Raw genomic sequence first — 22,826 nt, forward strand, 5'->3', positions numbered from 1 at the left:
CGACCGGGCGGTGAAGCTGAGTGGTCAACGTCTCACGGCCTTCGCGCGAGCTCTTTCTTGGCATCTCACCCACATGACAGAGATATCAGTTTCATTGTTGTTTCAATTCTGCGTTATTTCTTGTTCCCTGGTGGTCACTCGGTGAAGTTCGCATACAGTCTCCAATTTGATTGACCCGGTGAATGCAAACACCGGGTTTCCTTCGGTTCAGCTAAAACAGGCAATACACTCAAGGTCAGGCCTACTAGTTGTAGAAGCATTTGATGAGAAGCATTCGACATACAATTGGTTGTCTCAACTGAGCATCGCGATGCGATGGACTGTTCCTTGCGCAGCCAGATCATCGCTTCGGTTGGCGATTGAAGTCACTCAAACCTACTGCTGCAAAATGCCTACATTCTAGAACGATCGCGCGAGTGAAATGGATTCGCAACAAAGATACCCAAGTAATTGAGGGCTTTGGCTCAAAAAGATCCAATCGGCTCCTTGTATATATGGAAGGCGTCGTTTGTGAGGAATTCCTGCCAACAACTACGATTTATGTTGTGAGCCCATCACCCATGTAGTAACTACAATGCAAATTGGCGATCACTGTTTTTTTGGGCGCAGTACCCGAGTCCATGCGATCAAGTATACTCTGCTGCCAGAGAATATGGTTCAGCCGAATCGGGGTCTAGCAAGCGCCATCTTGACCAGAGATAGAAACGACAACTCCGCCAACATTTACGACGAACCTTCGTGAGGAGAGATCATCGCAAGTGGTGCTTTAGTTGGCTTGGAATTGCAGCACGCATACACCTAGCCCTTTCCCCCGAAAGCAATCACATCAGCGCCGATTAGAAGTAGGTATTTCAGTAAAGGTAAGTGATATGCCAAATGTCGTTCAAGGCGCAGTGTCTGACAAATAATCGATGCTCATGGACAGTCGACGTAGGGGACGTGGAAAATTCGGCCATTTCCTAGAAAAAGCTGCTTGTGCACGATATGTTAGAAGACGATTTCAGCGAGAAATGGTACACGCGTCGGCTTGACTGACCTGCAGCTGCAGTGACTTCCAGGGCGAATGGTCTTTGCACGCGTCGCTCCGGCTTGGATAGAAAAGCGTGCCTGAGCATCAAGTATGCCAAAATATGTCCAAGGACACCACAACATTTCTGGCAGCGCCCTTGATGCAGCGACGTGCATGTTCGATTGTTTGGTTTCCGCTCGTTCGTTTCCACCCGCTCCAAGACGTCAAACGGCTCATCAACGCGGAGTACAATCAGGTAAAACAGTATGGGTCGGTAATTCATAGATCGTGGCTCTTGGGTTAGCTCGGCTGTGACTCGGGACCGTCTCCTTTCCCAGTTCGTAGCTGATATGGCCATTGCTAATCCGTAGGCTCGAAATCACGGGGCCATTGCCTCGCCTTCTCCTTGCACACAGACTTGGCTAACCATCTGGCTGTCTGCGAAGGTATGGCTCACCTGCCATCAAGCAAGACAAAACCACCAGCAGTCCCCGGGTCTTTTGGAGTTTCAGGATTGAAAAGACGCGAGATGCCAACTGAGGACAATGAGGATCAGCGATTGGACGCCAGTAATTCGATCCACAATGAGGCTGTTCTTTCACGATGTTCGAATACCGACACACATCAGCACATGACTGATTGCACAGAGTCAACTGAGAGAGAGCCGAGACGATCCGGACCTTACATTGACTCATCATCGATGCCACCAGTAGTCATGTGGAAATGATAGACAGCATGCGATCGCATCGGTATAGGGGAGCTCGAGCAGAGAAAATGAGGGCGTCCTGTTGTTCGATGCGGGTCAGCCAGGCTTACCACTTGACGAGTTGTTATGACTTACCTTTCATAGAGTTCGCAGAGGGCACGCTTTGTACGCTTGAGACGAGACCATCAGTTAGCTCCGTGGTCATATGAACTTGCCAAACAGATCACTTACAATCCTCTTCGGCAAGGCAATGCAGCACCATTCATGCCATGTTGTATTCTGGTTCGTCGCACTCTCCGGCCGTTGCTCCAAAAGGCCGGACTGAGGACAAAACCACGGCTTGTCTCGGTCTTTTGGAGTTCCAGGACTAAAAAGACGCGAGATGCCAACCGAGGACAATGACATCACCCATTGGACGCCAGGAATTCGATCCACAAGAAACCTATTCTTTCGCGGCGTTCGAATACCGAGATAGACAGTGGTTTGGCCCATTATGCTTTGGACTTTGTATCGGTAGACACATCAGCACATGGCTGGTGCATAGTGTCGACTGAGAGAAGGGCAGAGATGATGTGAACATTCCATTCATTCCTCGTCCATGCCACCGTGGTAATGAGGAAGGGACAGATAGCTTGCGATCGCGTTGGTATAGGGGAGATCGAGCAGACAAGTCGTTTACTCGCTTCGCATTCTACTCGAGTGACGGGGATATGAGGGGCCTCCTGTTGTACGATCCGAGTCAGCAAGGCTACCACTTGGGCGAGATTTTATAATTTACCTGTTCATAAAGCTCGCAGAACGTTCGCTTGAGACGAAACGATCAATTAGCCTATGGTCATATCTTACCGACGAGATCACTTACAATTGTCTTCATCAAAGCAGTCACCATCCATGCCATTTGACATGATGTTGTATCCAGTTTGTCGCACTCTCCGGCTGTCGCTTCGAATAAGCCGCGCTGGGTGCACCGGGCAAATTCTGAGAGCCAAAGGCGCGTGAAGAAGAACCTGTGACAGGAAAATATACACTCGTAACGGGATAAGACCTCGCGATGGGGACGGCAGAGGTTCATACACTCCGCCGTTCATGGTGTGAGGGCGGTGAGGTTGAGGCGGAAGACGCGATGGATCACGCGTCGTAGTAACGTGGTCTTATCTCCGATCCGGCAATAGGACTCTCAACGGGTATCTTTCACAGTGGCGACGGCTGCTCCTATAGTGGCATAGAAATCAGTAATGGTATTGGTGATTTAGAGCACAAAAATTCGCAACAACTGATATAGCGCAGCAGAGGATGCGATCAATCACTCACATTTTCATGAAGAATGGACGTCTCAAGCTTCTGCGCAGCGAAACTCGCGATCGGATGTCCGCACCTATTATTAGCCCGTTCCTTCTTCACCTGATTCTTTGCTGCGTGGTTTGACGCGACGGGGCCATGAATAGTGTGTAGGCAGTGGCTTTGTACAGAGCACTAACGGGAGTGCTGTAACCTCGGGGGCACTCTAATGCGATGTCCTTGGTCCACTGTCATTCATTAGCTTTCAAATCGGCGAGAAAATCCATGACTCACATGTTCTGGTGGCCAAAACTAGGGACGAAGAGGTGGCAAAGACTGTGGCCCTTGCTCTCGTGCCTTGTTGTCGAATTTCCTCTGTTATATTGGAATCGCATCGTCTTCAGGATCAGTAGAATTAGAGACAGGTCAGGCTAAGATTCACATACCTGCGACGTGGATGCTCGCGGTTTCTCTTGGGAATACACACAGAGGCTCCACAGTAGACCAGCTCAGTCGGCTGCTGAGGCGGAGGCATCTTCGCATAGACATCTTTAATCGGCTGGTGTGAATGGCAGTGTATCTGGCGGGAATCATACCTGTATCTCTCACAGGCACCGTCTGGCTTGCTCATCCACGGTGTATTCTATGAACGTCAGTACAGTGGAATTCAGCACTGGGTCAAAGGTGGGGAACTTATCAAGTGACTCAAGACACAAGCCTGCTCGACTTTGCATAGTCAAGTGAATAAATTGTAGAGCAAATTGTCCGGGGTAGAGGACGTATTTATAGGCTTCTCGGCTCGTCCTTTCGCCTACGTGCTATGTGCGCTGCTTGGTAGAACGCGTTGGCGGACACCTCTAAATTGAGGCCTGTTGAAACCCACGTCTTCTTTCTACCGCAACTATGTGCAGCGACATTTTTAATGCTTTAGATGCTCAGCGAGTGAGACAATTAAAAGTGGTGTTGAGAAAACAATGTTGAGTCGGTCAAGAAACGTTGGCTGGCTGTTGAATCCTTCACGGTCCTCTTAAATTGAGGCACTGCGTACTACTCAATTTACAATGACAGGCTCATATTTCTTGTCCTGATACTTCACCTGTGAGTGACTCAACGTTGAATCACCGAAAAGTGCCTACAATTGAATCATGGACTTTTTCCCTGGCCTCGCTTTAGCGTGGTTTTGGTTGTGTTGAGCGTGGGTCTGCCTGACCAGACTTCGGAAAGCGAGTTCACAGTAGGATGTGCTCGGCCCGTCAACGCCGTTGAAGCTGAGCCCAACGTTATCAACACTCAAATTTCGAACTTGTGACCATGAAAATACATTAAATTAAAAAGTCTAGTTTCTTTACTGAATTTCTTTATTTAATGACGATGAGTTCTACCATATTCCATTTGTCGGATTTCTGGGGCATTCAACGAAAGGGAAAGAGGTTTCTGATTGAAACATATCCTCAACACCGTGAGGCCTGATCAGTTTCCCCAACCGACTATCCCTATCGTTGAATACACTGTCAACAGCCCGCCGAAAACTAACAAAACTTTTGTCAAAATCTGACTGCATCAATTAACAGTTGTGGTAATCGTAAAATCCACCACATAGTCGCCTGCGTCTGCGCAGTCTATAAGAGACACTAAGGATCGATGGAAATTGTATTAACCAGACCCGTGACTTTTAAAAATGGATGCCCCGAACAGCTCGCCACAGCGGCAACACCAGGAAAAAGAAGGAGATCAGCAGCCCAGTGAATTGCCTATCCTTGATGAGAAAGACAAATCACAGGAAAATTCTGACCATGTGCCATTGTTAAGTGAAATGATTCGGCTTCAAACGCTTTTGCTGACCATTGTAGCCCTCCCCTTCGCAGCAGGAAGCAGAAACAAGACACACCCTTGCGACCGAGCCGTTTCAACCCATCTTGAAGGTTCTAGGAGCCCTTGAGAGCGACGGTCCCAAGTTCGCCTTTCCAGCAGCGCGACTTTTCGGACTCTATCGACGCCTATGGGAGTCGTGCGTGTCCAAGCACATTGATGGCGAGAATCTGGAGCAGGGCAACCTTGTTTTGAAGGAGGCTGGTACGCACCTGAGAAAGGAGAGGGACGGTCTTCAGCTTCGACACAACAAGCAGCTATCTCGACTACGCTTTTTCAAGCAGGCACTGGAATTATCCCGGGAGAAGCTGACTAGCGTCCTCGATGACTGGAATCATTTTTCCAGTCTCAATTTCGCAGGGCTCTTCGACGAAGAAAGACAAGGTTGAAGGACTGTCTGTTCGAGGCGATGTGCCCTACTTCAGCATAGAAATACTATAGTTAACTTTTCGAATCAAGGAGAAGTACTGCTTAGAAAGTATGTTCTATTCGAAGTATTTGCAAAACTTAGTGCATGGAATAGCCTCCCATTTAATTTATGCTCACTGGAAAATGCTGAATAACAACGCATTTTATGGATCAATCTCACTTGTAGTGACCCAGTATGTTATGCACAAAAAAACTTGGATCAAGGGATACCGTCGTGGGTAGCGCAACTTGCGAAGGAAGTGTCAAGTGAGTGGAATGTGGTAAGGGTTCCATGCGAGGCCAAAGGGACAGACGGAATCCAGTGCCTATCGCACCAATACCATGCCGGGATATCGTATCTAGCAGCTGTTCGCGTACCCGACGGAGATTCCACGTGGCCGTCTCAAGTCGGGGTAGGAAGAACAGATGCTCTCCTGGACTCTCGCCAGATTTCCGGTCAAAGCGGACTAGTCGGAACTCTACCCAGTGCACTTTGTTGGGGAAAGTGAAAGCTGACATGTAGAGGAACAAGTCGCTAGCCTGAGTAGACATGGACAGAGGGTCTGGACCAGTCCACTTGAAGGCTGACAGCTTTTCATAAGTGGGGTGGAAAAGGTATTCGATCAAGGAGGACCCTACAGTCTCATATCCTGCAGGCTCACCCGCATCCGAAAGAATCTGCCGAGGATTATCGGAATCGGTTGCGAGACAGGGAGGTGGTATGGGTATGCCAGAGCACTCTTGCCACATGGCGTGAAGGTCAAGATCCAAATCACAGTCTGCCAAAATTAGCACAAAACAACCATTGAAGCAACGGGTACAGACCATTATTGTTCGATATGTGCATTTTGGTTCAAGGCTCGCCGTCAAAGGTGGGTGGATAAATAGAGTGTAGAAAGTAACAATTTGGCAAGGTCTAGGAGGAACAGAATGCCGCAGAGTAGGCAGATTATTTATTTATCTTGACCACGCAAGTTTATGGAAAATTAGGAGAACTTGATGGCCAGATGCTAACTTGTTGAACAAACGCTTGGTCTATCAACAGCCGTGAAACGTTGACACCCCGTCACCAAACCCAACGGAACTTCACCGGTGGTTGTTTGGGCCGTTAAAAGAGGGATAATATTCAGGACAGAGGGTACATAGATAGCAGAGCTATGCAGGTGTCATTGTCGCCCACGAGCGCTGAACAACAGTGAGACTTAATCAATGCCTATCAGCACGGCAGGCTTGAGTCTCGCTCGCTTGAAATGATGAAACCACGCCATTACAAAGGGCTTGAACTGCTCGCTTTTGATCAGACAGTATCAATGCCTGCTCATCGCAGAGCTGTAGAAGGATGTCGCTGTCGCTTGCTAGCCACTCATTTGACTCTTGAAGCTGTCGCTGCCCTTCCTCGAGTCGTATCTTCTCGGCAGATTTGACGACGTAGCATTCCCACAGGCAGAAGTAGAGGTCGAGCAGTTTGAGGGCTGGTGTAGCCAGGGCATCGTTGTAGTTTATAAGTTTCATGAACTCCGCCGTAAGGGAACCGCGTGTGCGCACTGGAACCTATGCAGTATTAGTGATCTTGTACGTTTGCAATCGAAGAAGGCCTGACTAACCTCAGCTTCGATGGTTGCTCAATCTAGGAATTGCTGTTGGTGACTTTGCGCCTTGTTCTCATCTTCTGCATCGTGGAAAATCCGACGCTGTCTCTTGGCCGGTCGGTCACTCGGGGAAGGTGAAGTCGGATGGTCCATCGTGGCCTTTGGAATGAAATGCAAGAGACATTGTGCTCGAGGCTCTGATATAGCCGGCAACGACAATGAGCTGCTGCCATTGCCCGCCCTGAGTTCGACCGCTTTCAAAAGAGTCAGTGAACGGTTAACTCAACGTAACCTCAACTGTTGACGCTCGATCTCACCTGCTGTTCACCCCGAATTACTCAATTTCATGCGAAAAAGAGCAACAGATGAAGCCTTGAAACGAAGACTTGCAGGAACTACCTCCTGATAGTGGTTCACATGTGTAATCTTTGAGGCATTGCTTACTATACATCGAGTATTGTTCGTTGAAGTTGGAGGTGACGTTGTTAGGTGCGAACTATCCAAAAGGTGGTGATGTAGATATTAGATATTTTCGCTCCAAATATTGCTACACAGCAACAGAGGTTGAAGTAGTGATTATCGCTCGCTCTTACAGACCAGCTCTGACTTTCTTTTTCTTTCTCTCATTTCTGCTCCCTGGCGACAGGGCTGAAATTGTTTGCACGGAGTTATATTCTCCAGTCCCGTTCTGCATGATTCGGAGATAATACTTACCCGATCTCCTACAACTTCCATTCTTCAAGTCTTCTATATGTGCACCAAAGATGCGAAGAAAGTGTGGAGATATCTCAAATTTTTATTTTCTCGTTTTCAAAGGCTGAAGCGGCAGCTTAAACATCAAATCCAAGACTTATTTCCCAGCCGATCAGAATTTCTCCCAGGTCCATCTGCCGCCTCTTCTGAATCGGAACGCACACGACGATCAGCCACCCCGTCCCCAGAGGTGCCCGCCAACGAAGATAGTATCTCACAAGAAGGAGACAACAGAGATCTCGATCGGTTTTTAATTCGCCACGAAAGGGCTCTCAGGGCAGACTCAAACTAAACTGATCTTCAGTTCCAGAGCCCGCGACAAGAGCAACGAGCTAGGCGACTCTGTTATGACAGAACGAGAGTCTTCGGGTGGCCACTTTCGTGCAAAACATGCGACAGTTGCGAGAGAACGTAAGTGACCATATGCCATGCACGAGTATCAACTTTCTATATCAATGAACATTATGGTCGTCACTGGAGGCATGTCATCGATACAGCCCAACTGCAGCTGTTTGTCGTCTGAGAAGATCCGAACGACTGATTGCGACGGCTCTCGCCAACCTAAGTGCACCCGGGGGTTTGTCGCTAGATTTGCCCCTTTGGACAGTCTCTTCTGATTTTTGAGGCCTCATCGGGACACATGGCCACACCAACGCTGTAGAACATACTGCTTGGCCATGGATGCAACACAGCAGCCGAATCCTGAGTTTCCTATGAATCATGAAGTTTTTGGCTTGATGCAGGCTCGCATCCAGCAAACGCAAAATTCGGTGGGCCCACTTTTTTTGGTCGACGACTATGGCGTCTGCACTCAAAACAAAACGATTGCTTTGCAGCCAAGGATAACCTCTGCACTGGTGGATACCCGAAAGAAGGGCTCTGGAACAACTGAAAGCACAATACTTTGTTTATCCGAGAGCCAATCGGAATGGTGTTTGGGCAGTGATTTCCGTCAGCTACCACCCATATGCACCGCTCACGGTGAAAACATGGCCCAATACCCGTTGTAGGTGGGAAGGATTCCAGGCCATGATCAGGAAATCAAATTCACATGTGTTCGGGGTAATGTGAGATTCGTGGTGTATTCTGCTGGTGAAGAGATGTATTCTCGAGGGGGTACCTGTGACCATGTAGGCATAGTGCAATATATGGATGTTTGAGAAAGCAGTGGTGAAGCAATTCATCTTGCTAGGTCCCTATTACGTGCCTGAGGAATGAAGTCTGAACTTAGTTGGCCACCGCATTCCTGAAAAGAGGTTGTTCATTTCTGGGAGCGGTGGTCGCATTTTATAGAATCATGCACGAAGTCGCGAATAAAATCCCGCGTAGTTGAACCTAGGTTCATACTACGGCCCGTATCGATTGCTTCAGATGGTGTCGACTTCGAATATGAGACGTTGAGTATCAGCTACGGAACACAATGTATTGCTGGGACATTTCACTGCCTCATGAGATATCAATTCCACGGGTTTTCATCAGCAAAGCCATGGATATAGCATTCTTTACATCAAATGATCTTTACAGCAAATGATTTCATAGCTTCTTGCCCATGTGGTATCAAGCTCTCCATTCAGCTTCCCAATCTTGTCCGAAATCGCCCGACCACAGATCCTGAACCTCATCGCGGGTGTCCTCGGTGACGTCTTCCCATTCTCCGTTCATCATTTCTAGCATACCAGCGTCTACAATGTCGAACTCATGACCAGCCCAGTCACCTTTGGCCAGATATGCTCCTCCTGGAATGCCGGTTGAACTGTCAGACGACCAACAGATACGCATCAGAACAATGTGGCCAAGGGTGATTCCACATTGCAACTTGTCCTCTGAGACATATTGACGGGTAGTCAAGTTCCTTAGAACTCGATGGTTGAGATTGGCAGATTCTTCCACGGCCGCGAGAGTCGCTGCTTCCTCTTCTTCGTAAGACCAATGTTCAAACTTTTCCTGAACGACACCGTAGCTGAGAGGCATTGATACTGCATCGCTCTCAGCGCCAACGAGGTGTAGGTTGTCTTGTTGAATCTTGGCAGGGAGATCGTCTGGATTTAAGTAATCCCCAATACAGATGAGCCGGGTGACAGCCCACTCGTTTTCAATCAGGTCACACAGAATGTCGGGCCACGATGAAAAGAGCAACTCTGATAGCTTTCCACCAAAGTGCTGTGTTGTGTACTCGCATCTGGATGGAGAAACCACCAGCCAGTATTGGCCCATGGTTCGTTTCTTAAAATGAAAGGATAGGATGGAATCCCTAGATTGAGGAGTGGGGCCGTTTTTGTAACAGGTTAGAGCAAAGCTGAATGCTCCAGAGATGTTGATATTGGATGCAACGGAAAGGCGGTAGTTGTGAAAAGGATGAACTTGTAATATGGCCTGTCTGGCGAAGCGCTTGACCTTTATATGTTGGTCACGACTCCTCAGTGGTACCTTTCGCTGAATAGCTCCTGGGAATGCCCGAGAAAGCTCCCGAATACAGCACGTCGGTCGTGTGGATCATATGTGACATTTCATGGACTCCTGAGTCTGACTTCTACGCGATCTGGTCAAAAACGCACAATGTTTGGCTAGTAACCAAGTACCGAAGCTACTATACATGCTTGAAATCTGACACATACTTCTGAGCTCCGCGGAACCTTGAAGACCCTGAGCTGCCTATATCTCTAGAACCGGCACTTGTTGGAATGTCATGGGGCTGGTCAGGGAGTTTTGGTATGAGGCAATGCATATGAACAAAGCCACCCCATCGAAAATAGCCCCGAGATGTCTATACAGACAACCATGTTGATTTCCAATAAACATGGCTTCTTCTTGTATCTAAAGCCTCATATGTCCTTGTACAACAGAACAACACAATTTATAGGTGAACTACAATAATCACGCAGGTCACTAATAGAAGGCACATTCACCAATAGCCATCAACACCGCGAGATTGATCACCAGCACCATCATTGAATGGACTGCTAACAAAATGCTAAAATTGAAGCTGACTACGCTTTTTACTTTTATGGTGAAAGTGAGAATGAGCACATTATTTTTTAATGCTATTGCGTAGTTCATGGCGCAGCATCAAAGCATGGACAACGTCTTCGCTGGGTTAGAGAACCTCCGGAGTCTAGCTCCTGGGAACACCAAAACGACTCCTGGTATCGTGTCAATGGCCCCTGGAACCCCAATCTATCTTGGCACCCAATTCTCTAATCTAGCGCCATAAGCGTTGAAGAAAATCACAACCTACCTGCACTCCAAAATGTAGAGGCAACTCGCAATTTTGCCGACTATGCTACCAGCAACAGTTACCATTCCTTCTGCCCATGCATGATCATCGCAGTCTACAGCCACAACCTTAGCTTATTGTAGCGGTGATCTAGAATGAGATCTCTTCTCGCAGGCCACTGATCGGCCTATACCGGCGCATACTGCATCCCAATGCATTCTTCGACGCATCGACTGTTTCAAGAAAGCATTTCATGCAAGCAACCACGCAGACATGTAGGCAAGGAGCATATGGCAATGGCATATAAAGCTGGCGAGGGAACGCCGCAGAGAACGCCCAACAGCACCAACAATCCGAGAAAATTTCTACCTTTGAGATCGCATCAATGTCCACCACGATGCCTTGGAATCCGTTTCTTGTTTGTGAGATAGAAGTCAGCCCCAATGGCGGTCCTGGCTCTTGTTGTGGGATGACGAAGAAAGGCGCTTTGTGCAAAAACTCGATTAAATTTGAAGACACCAAATTAGGCCATCAAAAGCTTAACTCTCTCACCAGAGAGCCGTTCCAATTGTCAACATTGCAACCCAAGCTTTGCGCTATTGCCAAAGAATTCCTCTGCGCGAGATGGCACCGGCAACGGCAGGCCGAACAGGTTGGCCAGCAGTGGTATGAAGCAGCCGTCCGCAACCAGGCGCGAGTGCCTCATGACTCTAGAGTTGCCACTCCACCCATTGTGCATCCGCGCCAGCGTCAGATGTCGCCAGCCTCCAGCAGACGCCTGGAGGAATCAGACAACAGACAAGACCCGATGGTGCCCCTGTCGACTAGCCCTGCGCCAGTGCAATCAATCAATCCCTTTGTGACTGCCGAAATGCTGCGGACCAACAGTGTACCATGGCACGTTTCGCCGGATCAACCAGCTATCCTGACATCGGTCACTAATATCTGGGCGGGTGTCCAAGACTTGACGCTGCGGAGTCTCAACTTGAGTGAAGAAGTTGACAACATTCACTGTGTGTTTTGTTTGGTGGAGGACGAGGAACAAGCAACCGAATGCGTGATCCTGCGTTGCGGTCAATGCCGAGCGCAGGCCCATCTTTGCTGCGCGGAAGAGTGGTTGGAAAAGCGACGAACAGGCTTTGGCACGTCATGCTGTGTGTGGTAAGTATAGATGATTTCAGTTCTGCAATGTCGGGATGCTGATGAATGCAGTCGAAACGAAGGAAGTCTAGACGCTTTGATCCGTCCAGTCCGAGTCCCCTCGACAAGCGAACCATTAGCCGATAGAGAGCCTGTAATGGTCAGGAATTCAGCACCAAACGAGCCTCGTCAGAGTCAGTGGCCTCAGCGATCAATGGGATCCCCACGGGTGTCAGTCGAGCAGAGTGGGCCCCGTCGCTCAGCCAGAGTGGCAGGGGCTCATCTACCGCGAGACCCGTCTACCTCTGCACCGCTTCGCCGGTCGGCACGATTGAATTCTACTCAGCGTAATTGATCATCCTCCACAGCGAGTGAGAATAGGAGATTAGCGATGCAGCGGTTTGACGCACGGACAGCACGTGACCAGACCGCGGCATTCGAACCAGCAACAGAGAGAGATATGGAGTTTTGGGGCAACCTTAGCAACCGAATGAATGAATTCCTGATTGTTTGACTACGCGACTGATTCAGATTTGCAAGCACTAGATGTTAATGAGCCTCAAAAAATCATTGAGTGTTTGCTTCATCCTAGATGTCATAGGCTATAGCTCGAAGCCGAGTGCCAGTAGATACAAGTTGTCTGTACAGCCTACCTAACGGCGGCGGCTAGGCAATGCCGACAGCAAGTTCAGTCGAGCGTTGTGGTGCGCGGAGGCGGACCGTGTTGGCAGAAAACACAGCTCGCGGGGCGGCAGGCGAGTCTCGACAATTCTAAACGTACCGCCTCACGACGTAACAAAAGCCAGCTCATCTATATCAATCGAAGATTATTGCTAATCTAGCTCTGGGAACTAACAGATTGATCCTGGAAACACCAAAAGTGATTCTAGGAGCTGTTTCTTCTCTGGGAACCCGTCTTTAGCTCCTGGGGCCATTTCCTGTTTCCAGGAAACCGAGATTTACCCCTGGGATCTCCACTATATGATCCTGATTGAATACGAACTGGTTTTGGGAACACATTGGCTGGATCTGGGAGCTGTCGCGCTCCTGGGACCCTACTTCTGGATCCTAGAATCAATATTCTGCCTTCTGAGCTCGCGGAAAGCCCTCACAAGACACCTTCACCGGACCTGCGCACAAACCTGCGTAATTCGCTACTCCCGAAAAGGCAAAGCCATAACCCCAGGAACCGCAGTTGAGGTTTCAGGAGGTGATGAAATTGTCAACAGGAACATGACTTTGGTTCCCCGAGGTGAAAGTACTAGACCCCAGAAGCTGCGCTGGCGGCGATTACCATTTGCAGACTTTTCTCTTAGTCTTCACTGTCATTAAGCTCGCCAGTCTTTCAAGTATGTTTATTCAATCGCCGTTGAGTGGCCCGCATGTCTTTGTTTTCATTCTCATCAAGGTCATCCAAAAATCTATCGGCCTCACCTCCATGCCACTCAAGATAGGATGCTGTGGTACATCTGTCTTGTGAACCGAACAAAGGGGCAGATGTCGTACGCTTGAAGTTTTCTACAACTTTGTTACGAATCTTGTCTAGATATTCTTGAATGTTGGCGTTGTCCATTTTGGAGGTGCGGGAATCAAGTTCGTAATCAAGATCAAAGTACTGAGCTCCGCAAGCTCCATATCTGTATCTCTTAGTGAGCCGGACGCACTTCGTTTTGCCTTGATGACATATTATTCCTCCCCTGGTGTAGTCCATTCTTTTTTCCCCACACTTGGGGGAACATGGCCTCGCTTCTTGCAGCGGGAGTGTTTCTGTACAATCGACTGGATCGTGTGCATGGATGGGCACCTGCCCATTGAGAGGTCAGTAATTCCTGCCGCTCTGGACAGCCGATTTCCGATCAGCGTCAAATTGACCGGATCTTTGCCGACAGTATCGCAATTTGTGCCTTGTCGCTGATTTATCCTGAGGTCATGCGAGGATTACAAGGGTTATATTCATTGAATAATCAAGCAATCTACAAGAAACTTTTCGACTGTATGTCCAGTATGTCCCAAGAGAAAGGAAGGACATCATGACGTCATAATTACACCTCTCTGTCCATCTTCCTCCTTCTCCCCCCATCTCTCTCTTTAAAGCAAGAATTTAGTTTATGTTTCGATAAAACAACTTGTTTCTCATCATGGTCAATAAGAAGAAACCGTCTACTCAGAGAAGAATACTTCACAATCACTCGGGGCCCCCAACGTTCCCCAATGAGGTGAAGGACAAACGAATTCAAACAACCACGCCCGGAGAAGAGCTCCTTACTGCTTTATCAAGGTAGCTTGAGGCCTTTGCGAGGCCTTTGAAGGATACTGACTGGACCATAGAATGCGGATTGATCCAAAATACAGCGATCTGACCATTCTATGTTTGGATGAAGTCTATGCTGTGCACAAGTGTATAGTCTGTACTCGATCGGACTTTTTTGCTAAGGCTTGTGATGGTGGATTTCAGGTGAGATAGCAAGGTTGCGATAAAGGCACTAGACGTCTTTATCTAATGCAGAACAGGAAGCCTCTACGGATGAAATCATTTTACAAGAAGAGCCGGCTTTGGTCCGCGAGATGATTGAATATTTCTACACATTGGACTACCTAGTGAGTTACCCTGTCTTGCTGCCTAATCCAGTGCTTCTAATTCTAGCAAGGCTCCTTCTACCCCTGTCTCGGAAGATGTCTCTGCAAATGAAGTTGTTCCTTGTCAACAACTAGAGGGGAGAGAGGATCAAGGAAATGCTAGTCAACCTGATGACGCGGCTAGGAATCCATCAGCCGCGTTTGATTCTTTGTCCTTTCACATTCTGATGTATTCCCTCGCAGATCGAATGTTTATCGAAGGCTTAAAGGCTTTATCAAATCAAAAAGCTGAACGAGAGCTGATTGATAGTTTAGATGCAAACTCGTTTCCGGGCGCTATTTTTGAGATATATAACTCCACTCCTGCAGATGACCGAGGCCTACGAGATATGGCGGTGAGAGTGACTATGGATCACCTTAGAAAGTTGAGGAGGGGAAATGAAGAAGTCCCAGTGACTTTTGAGAATAGTTTGTTGAAAAGCGTTCCGCAATTTTGCTTTGACTTGCTCGTGGCAATTATGGATAAGGATATGTAAATCTCAGGTCTATGCCGGAAGTACTACTGTCGAGGTAGGGAATCATTTTTGGTCTGCAACTTTTGTGTCAGTCAATAATTCTTCCCAGCATGATTTCACGAAACTTATTCAGGCTTCTAGAAGGAATTCACTGAGGCTTCTTAGCCATTTGAAGCTCGGATGAGTATTGGCCGCTGTAAATGAAGAAAGTCCAAAGCTCTACGGACTACAAGTGGATCAAAGCCGGAGAGGGGCCTCTCTTCTGACGCTTCCTAGGAGCATACTCTAGTTGGCCGGAAAAGGGATAAGCAATCCAGTATTAAATGCTGCGTTACTTTATATTGCGCAGTTGGCTTAGGAAAAGCTGTACGAAAACTCTGTGCAGAGGAAAAGCTTGTTTACAGAAACTAGTGAAGTCGCTCTAATCTGGGTTTAGAATAAGGTATTTTTTTAATCTTGAACTAGCTTTCAGTGTCTCGATAAGCCTCATTGTCAAGCTAGAGCACAAATTTTACCACTCGCTGAAGGATAACATGCTTCCACATCTCATGATCATGTCCCTCGCACTTCACCATGCTTAGACGGGAAATGGAAGAGAACTGGGCGGCGAAGAATGGGCGAAGAAATACCAGCAAGAATTATCCCGGCACTGAAATTTTATTGATTACATAGCAAGCTAACAGAAAGCTCAAAAATCTTTGGTGAATGTGTTTAAGTCCTCGGTTCCTAGGAGTCATATCGTCCTGGAAATCGGTATCACTGTTTCTAAGCCTCTCGTAAATGTAGATCAAGTTGGAAACGGCGAAAGTCCTGCTCGTTGTGTGTCTCACTCCTAGAAGGGACTAATGTGAAATTCAATTAAAACCGCGAAACTTTTTGTTTTGATGCTAACGTTTGTCAGGTAGAATTTGACACTCCTTGTCATGGTGAAAAACTAAATCCATTGTATACACAAAGTGGTGATAAGCCTAATCTCTCTAATGCAGATTCGTTCTTCGCGTTCAATTCCTCAACGTAAACGAGACGGGTTTTAAGCACTCCACTCGAGCGGCCGTGACTTTGCGTGTAGCGTTTAATCTGAACCTGAGAAACGCCTACGCCTACTCCACCTGCAACAATCTGGTGATTGTCCCCTGTTGAGCCCCCTGTGGTTGTAGTGACGGTAGCCACGCTGAAGTCTTTCCTATGGCGACTAACATCGCTGCAAGGTATGGCGTAATGAGGAAGCGTCGATCTTAGCCAAGAGAACACCGGTATCCCCCTGTTCGCAATGGTTGCACTGCAGGCATCAGCACATTTATCGCTGGGGCAAGGAGACAGTAAGCAGTAAAATACACGACGCGTTTCATTGAAATATCGACCATATAAAAAGCAATTACCTACTTGACCTATCCGTATTTCTACTGGGGCAGGTTGCTCGGGAATATGATAGGTCAAACCGTGCTGCAGAGCGTTGCACGACAAATTACGGGGACACGCCCCATCAGCAACTCATGATGTCGGGAAACGGGATGAGGGGGCTCGTCTCGATTGACAATAGGGTATAACGCGGTACGGTATTTGGTGGCATGACCCAGACCCGGGCCGCCGTAAAGCGGTGATCGGTATTTTATTTTTCCTCTAGCCTGGTTTTTTTTTTTTTTTTTGACCCCCTTACCTACCCTAACTATCAAACTAGTACTTAAGTAGTTAGGTGAGTAGTCAGCAGCAGAGGGGCCGATTATTTCTTGATCCCTCAAAGCAAACGTCGTCACGTATCCGACACTGTACCCATAACACACAAAAGCAGACAATCATCGAGTATAAAAGCTCAGTCCTAGCCTTTTCTTTTCTGATCCTTGTACACGAATAATTCTCTCCCCTTTCCAAACAATCTTGGGGTTTTTTTACCCTCACCTCTACTCGATCAGCAGCTACGAGACCATGCCACAAACTCTAAGACCGCTCGACTACGGGTGCACGGATTGGCGGATCAGTAGCCAAATAGCCGCAGATCTGTACAGTTCTGGTATCAGGCTTTGGACAAAAGAAGATCTCGAAGACATAGAACAACAATTGCGCCAATCCTATGCGATGGAGCGATTTTCAGTCCGTCGAATCGATGGAAGCATAATCCAAATTTCCAATCCCATGTTCCAAGTACCAAATCCTATCTGGTAAGTGGGTATGGTATTCTGACTCAATTTCAGCCTGCAATCTAACTTTTCCTTAGGAAACCTCATGTCAAGTACCAAGAATATTGGCAACTTGTGAAAGCACAACCCAACGGCCCAATTGAAACTTACCTGTGCTCTTACATTGTGGATTGGAGCAATCAGACTGCACGAAACTTCCGAGAGCTTCTAGCACAACCTATGCAAGTCTTTGACGAGAAACACTTGTTGTGGCAGAATAGCAAGACCTGCAAGCACTTGGCAGCCTTGGTCCAAGATATACTCGGTACAAACACTGTGAAGAAAGTTCTCTGCTTCGGGCTCGGTGATTTTTGCCGCTCCGCGCCTGAATGGCTAAAAAGGCAGCACGGCTCTTGGGATGAGGACTCTGAGGTAAAAAATGTCATGGGTAGCATGATTCAGCATTCGATGGCTCTCACTATCGCTCAACTTTGTTGTGGCGATAAAAAATTGCCATTACTTGCTCAGGACCCAGATTATACAGAGGTTGCGGAAGAGATCCTGACCAAGAAGGAATTCAAAATTGTTGGAACTCACGGTGCAGGAGGATTCGCGGAAATTGACGAGGAATCGATCATAATATCACCCTTTGCTGCCGCCCCAGTCAAGCAGATTATCGCCGATCTTGCTCGGCCTGCGCTCATAATTTCCACTGGCTTTGAAGTCTTCAATGGCAATGAGTAAGTTCGCTTTTATCGATCCTCGAATTTGTCTAACCTTGGCACTTCACAGAAAACCATTGGCAGATGCTGAATCTCCGAGAACAAGGCAAATGTGGTTGGATTATGACGCCTATAGCCTTCCAAGCCATTCTGATGACGTTGAAATATGCTCTGCGCTGAAGGGACTACATTTGTATTGTAGGCGCCAGCAAACTCTGAATGCGCAAGGGGCCTGAGTTCATGTAATATTATATCTAGGCACGGTGGATCACAAACGATCGGAAAAATGAGATGAATTCAGAACGGAAATCTTATGAATATGTATAATTCTTGGTCTCTCCCATCCCTTATGTGCTGCGGTGGATTTCGTAAACTATTTCAGGCAGCCCACGGAGTCATCATTCAGGAGAATCCTTACGACTGGTGTCGGTCAAGCAGCTTCAGTAACAGTTCAAAAATTGCAGCTGTTCACTCTCCCGCCTCCGATCATTCAGTCCTTTTTCTTGGAGCAGTTGCAGCAAGAAGGACAAGCCCCACAATCTGCATGGACCATGCTCTTCTCCTGTCCGCAGGTGCAACATTTGATCGCGTCCACCGGATGGCTTATGTCGGATTCAGAAGTCATGATGAAGGCGGGGACTATACATGTATTAGTTGGGAGACCACTGATCCTCAATAGAGGGCACGAGTACTGTACTTGTGAGGACCCTAGCAATTAGGTATACGCTTGAGAGGAGCGGTTCAGGGAAGTGGTCTTTAGCAATCAAAGTTTGAGAATACAAATTCAATAGAGACCGGGCAGAGTAGGTAGCCTGACGACCAGGTATAATAAGAAACAAAGCCACGAGAGTGATTCTTGAGATACTCAAGAGACAATCGTTACTTTCGCGCTCTTTATACAACAAGAAAGCGGGGTAACAGACATGACAGGGTACCTGGGCATAACATCAGGCGAATTCATTATATTAAGTGTAGTCTTGTGAGCATCGGATTGTTTCTGACGGGTGCATACAGTATGGGATTACTGAGGCTGCCTCCTTGTTAACTCGAGGGTGACGGCCCCTACATTTGGCGCTAATCATGGCTCACGAGCACCAATCAATCGATATTACTGAGTGGCTTTGTTGATCATTAGGCTTCGGCGAAACCCCAATTGGGTCCAAGGTCCCCTATCCGTGCGCTGTGGATGTGAAAAGCATGGATCAGCCCCACCCAAGGCGTTTCCTCCATGTTCAGAGCATCTGTGAGATGATTGGCAGCGTGCATGCGGCCGAGTGCGTCGAATCTCATCACTTGAAGAGGGGAACCGTCTCATTTACCAGGTCAGTGAGGTTCTTAACCTACTGTGATCAATCACAATGCAACCCTTGGTTGACGGAGCTTTCGTGACCAACAATACTGAGACATATTGTTTCAGAGGTAGCTCTTCCTCTGGACCATCGTAATTATAAAATTCGATTAATCTGACAAACCATTAACACAAACAAGACATTTATGCACAGAACGTTAGTGAACTGAGCGGGGGAACCCTGTCAGTTGGGCCTGTGATAGCTCCAAAACATGGATGTGACAAACGATGCATGAGTGTAGTTCTATGTTTCCAAGAAACTTGTGATGGAGGCCTGGTATGGTGAAGCCCGCCGCAGCACATGATTATGAATTTGCGCACGGTCTTGGGTTTACTTCCTAAAATAGTTATGGCCAGTTTTGGTGCTATTTCCAAATTTGGTAACTAATCAATTTTCGAGAAATTTCCTATTCTGTATTCCGTACAATGTGCCTGTGCCTGCATGCATGAGACGAAGTCTCATGATCCCCATCATTGGCTATTGTTTTTGGGAGGCAGTGCCAGGGTGGGGAAAAGTGACTGAGCTGGCCAATCTCAGGGTTTTGGGCGCGGCACCGTCGCGGAGTCATCTCTAATGTGTGGTTTCCCCCGCACGAACCAAAGCAGATTCCTCCCCTTTCTGGCAAAATTGTCTCTTCGGCACGGGTATCCACAGTAAGACACCGACCATTCCAAACCCAGCTTTGGATCCCCCCTTTTTTGCTATTTCCAGAAGACTCGAAGCATAATCTACTCCCTGTCAGTTAGCATTGTAAATATCCGAATCACGGAGTAGTAGCTACATGTTTGGAATCATCAAAAACATACTCAACAGGGTCGGGATTTATCTTCTTGTCTTTTTTCCCGGAAACATTTAAGGTACTCTCTTGGTTCCGCCATGACCATTGCATTTGGTGCATATAGATGTGCCAACCATTCCCACGTCATTGCATTCAGAGCAAGGCATGTTTTCTTTTTCGACCTGTTGATTCAAGAGTAGAGGGAAAAGAGGGCGATGTTATCGTATGGGGGAGGGCGAAAGAGGGGATGTTGTAGTTACCGTAGAAGGAGGGGTCAAAGAAAGGAAGAGGATATTTATAGCCCCCCAGTTCCGATACCCAAACTAGTTGCGTGGCAAACCCCGACAGTGGCCAGGGCTCCAGATGACCCCGCCCAACTAGGCTTGTACACATTTCGACTCTCCACGTACCCAACGCGATGCCGAATTCTCCTCGTTTTGTTGCAGTCGATCCAAGCCAGAGAAAGAAGCAAAGGGTGAATGCACCGCAATGCCAGACTTGTTTTAAATCATTCGGAACACAACAAGAACTCCGCGACCATATCGCAGACTATCAGGCCAGTAAAGTCGTGACTCTCCAATTTATCCGCTGACGCGCCATTATAGTTGGAATTCCAGCTATTGACCGCACGTCTACTTGAGGTCCAGGCACACTTGCCTCACAAACACCAAAATCCCGGAATCGACGGTCTACGGACATATAATAACATAGCGGATTCGATTGCCAGTGACTGGGACACCGAGCAGGAAATTGACGACAGCAGTAGCCTTGCAAACAATGGATACGATAACGATGACAGTGATGATGGCAATCTTAGCGATCAAGATGGCGAGCTCACCTCAAGAAAATGCCCTCATTCAAGATGCCGTCACAAAGGGCGCTTCCTGAACCGAGCGGGCCTTGAGCGGCATTTCCAGTCACGTACGCGACTTTGACGAATCTACCATATTTGGATGCTAATGATACATTCCAGATGTTCAATGTCATGAAATATGCATCTACTGTCGCCAGTTAGTTCAACACACACAACAATACATACGACACGCATGCCGCACGAGGCAAAAGGCCAACGACGAAGCGAGAGAGTTATACAGAAAAGAGCGGTGTGCTCAACTCAAGAGAATATCTATCGATAAACTAAACTTGATGCTTGCAAGTGCAAAGCACCGAAGTAGACGGGTCAATAAACGAGGCACTGAATGCTGTGACGAACAAACAACCAGGCCTCGTAAACTGCGGAAGGGAAATGCAACGCTTGAGAGAGAGAATGTTGTGGACAGTGAAGGGTTTGACGGTATTAACCCTCTGCTTTCTAATCGAATAAATATTAACAACTTCAGCAGGACGTTTGAATGCAGGAGAGGCTCTGCAAGTACCGTTCATCGCGCCACGTAATCTGCATCCGCTCACATATCCATCGAATTCATCGAACGAGAACTTCGCATCCAAAAACCCCTCTGTTGGGTATATGCAACGATCCTACGACACCCTCGTACCCCAACCGTACGCGCCAATATTTGATGATATCACCATCACACCATGCTATGATTTGGTACAAGAGTCATATGCATTTTCATCAACGCTGCAGAATGCAACTTTTCTAACAGACTCCCATGATGATCAGAGCGCTTTGCCAATTTCTGAGGCAAGAATGAGTTAATCAGGAGGCGCGCTGACGCCCATTGCAACAGAATCATGTTTGCCATCGAAGTATGTCACGTTCATGCCAAAATTGGGTCCTTCCATGTTGCTGACTATTGTTTGGAGGGACTTGGGAACCTTCATCGGAGCCCACCATTTTTTCAACACATCCTCTGAGGCGACTCCAAATGTAATAGCACTTCCTTCCAATACTTCGACAAAAAGGCGGGTATCACGGATAGAACTATTTTAGGAAGATCAGATATATGACACTGAGATAACTCAAAACTCCACTTACAATCCTCCATCCTCAAATATAACGTGAACAGGCTCAAGGCCGAGCCTTGTGAGCGCCACACGTGGTGCTCTCCACAAATTATTGTCTCCCTTAATGGTAGTGACCTGCTGAATGTGTGAACCTTTCCAAAATGTAACCTTCGAACCCTTCTTCCAAAATTGTATCAGGAGAGACTCGGTATTTGAGGATAGATCGCTCTGCCGAAAGGCATAATCGCCGGGCGTGGCACCGAAAGTTCGATAAAGCCCCAGTCCAAACCACTGGAAACAATGATCAAGGACCTGTCGCTTGCGCTTTCCAAAAATCAGCCTTCTTATAAAGGGTAATCGGTCGTATGGGAAATACCGGGTCGTCAAGGACATTCGTTTTGTAGAATTGCAACCCTGCCTCTGATGCGAAAGGTATGCAGTTTGTTTCCATCTCTTCGATTTGTTGCCCTGTCTCTGCATCTTTCTCAAATACGTATCCATCTTTGACGAATTCATCATTGCAGGTTAAATTCGACGTCGAACCGATAGCATCCATCGACATGAAATGCGAAAACCTGTGTTTGATTAGTAGGTTCCATCGCGAGAGGGGTTGCGTGTCAGGAGGTGGGGTCGGGAAATACAACTTCCGTTCCGAAAAGCATGCTACGTTGACCACTTCAATTCGAACGCTTTTTACACTATTCCTCATTTGGAGTAAGCACGAATTAGTTGACTTTCCTTATCAAGCCAAATCACAGATCTGAACCATAACTGAGTTGGGTATGGACCACGAATCTGTGTTTAGCCTTACACTATGTTGTGCTATGTGCTTGATTTGAGCCTGCCAGGGAGAGCCGTCTACTCCATAGCGTGATGTGATTGGTTTATCAACATCCA

At 47.5% G+C, this 22,826-nt stretch overlaps 5 protein-coding genes across 5 annotated transcripts; 2 read left to right on the forward strand and 3 right to left on the reverse strand.

The window, feature by feature from the left end:
- Positions 1-9,169: 9,169 nt before the first annotated feature.
- N7506_003218 (uncharacterized protein) lies at positions 9,170-9,826 on the reverse strand (the record flags this gene model as incomplete). The annotated part of the gene is made up of 1 exon (XM_056952513.1): positions 9,170-9,826. One exon carries the CDS (start codon positions 9,824-9,826, stop codon positions 9,170-9,172), a length of 657 nt encoding a protein of 218 aa, XP_056814205.1.
- A 3,485-nt stretch (positions 9,827-13,311) lies between these two features.
- On the reverse strand, positions 13,312-13,539 carry N7506_003219 (histone deacetylase RpdA; the record flags this gene model as incomplete). Its single annotated transcript, XM_056952514.1, has 1 exon — positions 13,312-13,539. The coding sequence occupies one exon, from the start codon at positions 13,537-13,539 to the stop codon at positions 13,312-13,314; it is 228 nt and encodes a 75-aa protein (XP_056814206.1).
- A 756-nt stretch (positions 13,540-14,295) lies between these two features.
- N7506_003220 (BTB/POZ domain-containing protein) lies at positions 14,296-15,079 on the forward strand (the record flags this gene model as incomplete). The annotated part of the gene is made up of 3 exons (XM_056952515.1): positions 14,296-14,421; positions 14,478-14,564; positions 14,615-15,079. 3 exons carry the CDS (start codon positions 14,296-14,298, stop codon positions 15,077-15,079), a joined length of 678 nt encoding a protein of 225 aa, XP_056814207.1.
- Positions 15,080-16,981: 1,902 nt separating this feature from the next.
- Positions 16,982-18,210, forward strand: N7506_003221 (uncharacterized protein; the record flags this gene model as incomplete). Its single annotated transcript, XM_056952516.1, has 3 exons — positions 16,982-17,214; positions 17,271-17,912; positions 17,965-18,210. 3 exons carry the CDS (start codon positions 16,982-16,984, stop codon positions 18,128-18,130), a joined length of 1,041 nt encoding a protein of 346 aa, XP_056814208.1. The 3' UTR covers positions 18,131-18,210.
- Positions 18,211-21,677: 3,467 nt separating this feature from the next.
- On the reverse strand, positions 21,678-22,485 carry N7506_003222 (uncharacterized protein; the record flags this gene model as incomplete). Its single annotated transcript, XM_056952517.1, has 3 exons — positions 21,678-21,906; positions 21,961-22,253; positions 22,306-22,485. 3 exons carry the CDS (start codon positions 22,483-22,485, stop codon positions 21,678-21,680), a joined length of 702 nt encoding a protein of 233 aa, XP_056814209.1.
- Positions 22,486-22,826: the final 341 nt, after the last annotated feature.

The sequence above is a fragment of the Penicillium brevicompactum genome (genome assembly GCF_028827555.1).
Source record: "Penicillium brevicompactum strain IBT 35665 chromosome Unknown utg000002l_segment0_segment0, whole genome shotgun sequence".
Classification (NCBI taxonomy): Eukaryota; Fungi; Ascomycota; class Eurotiomycetes; order Eurotiales; family Aspergillaceae; genus Penicillium; species Penicillium brevicompactum.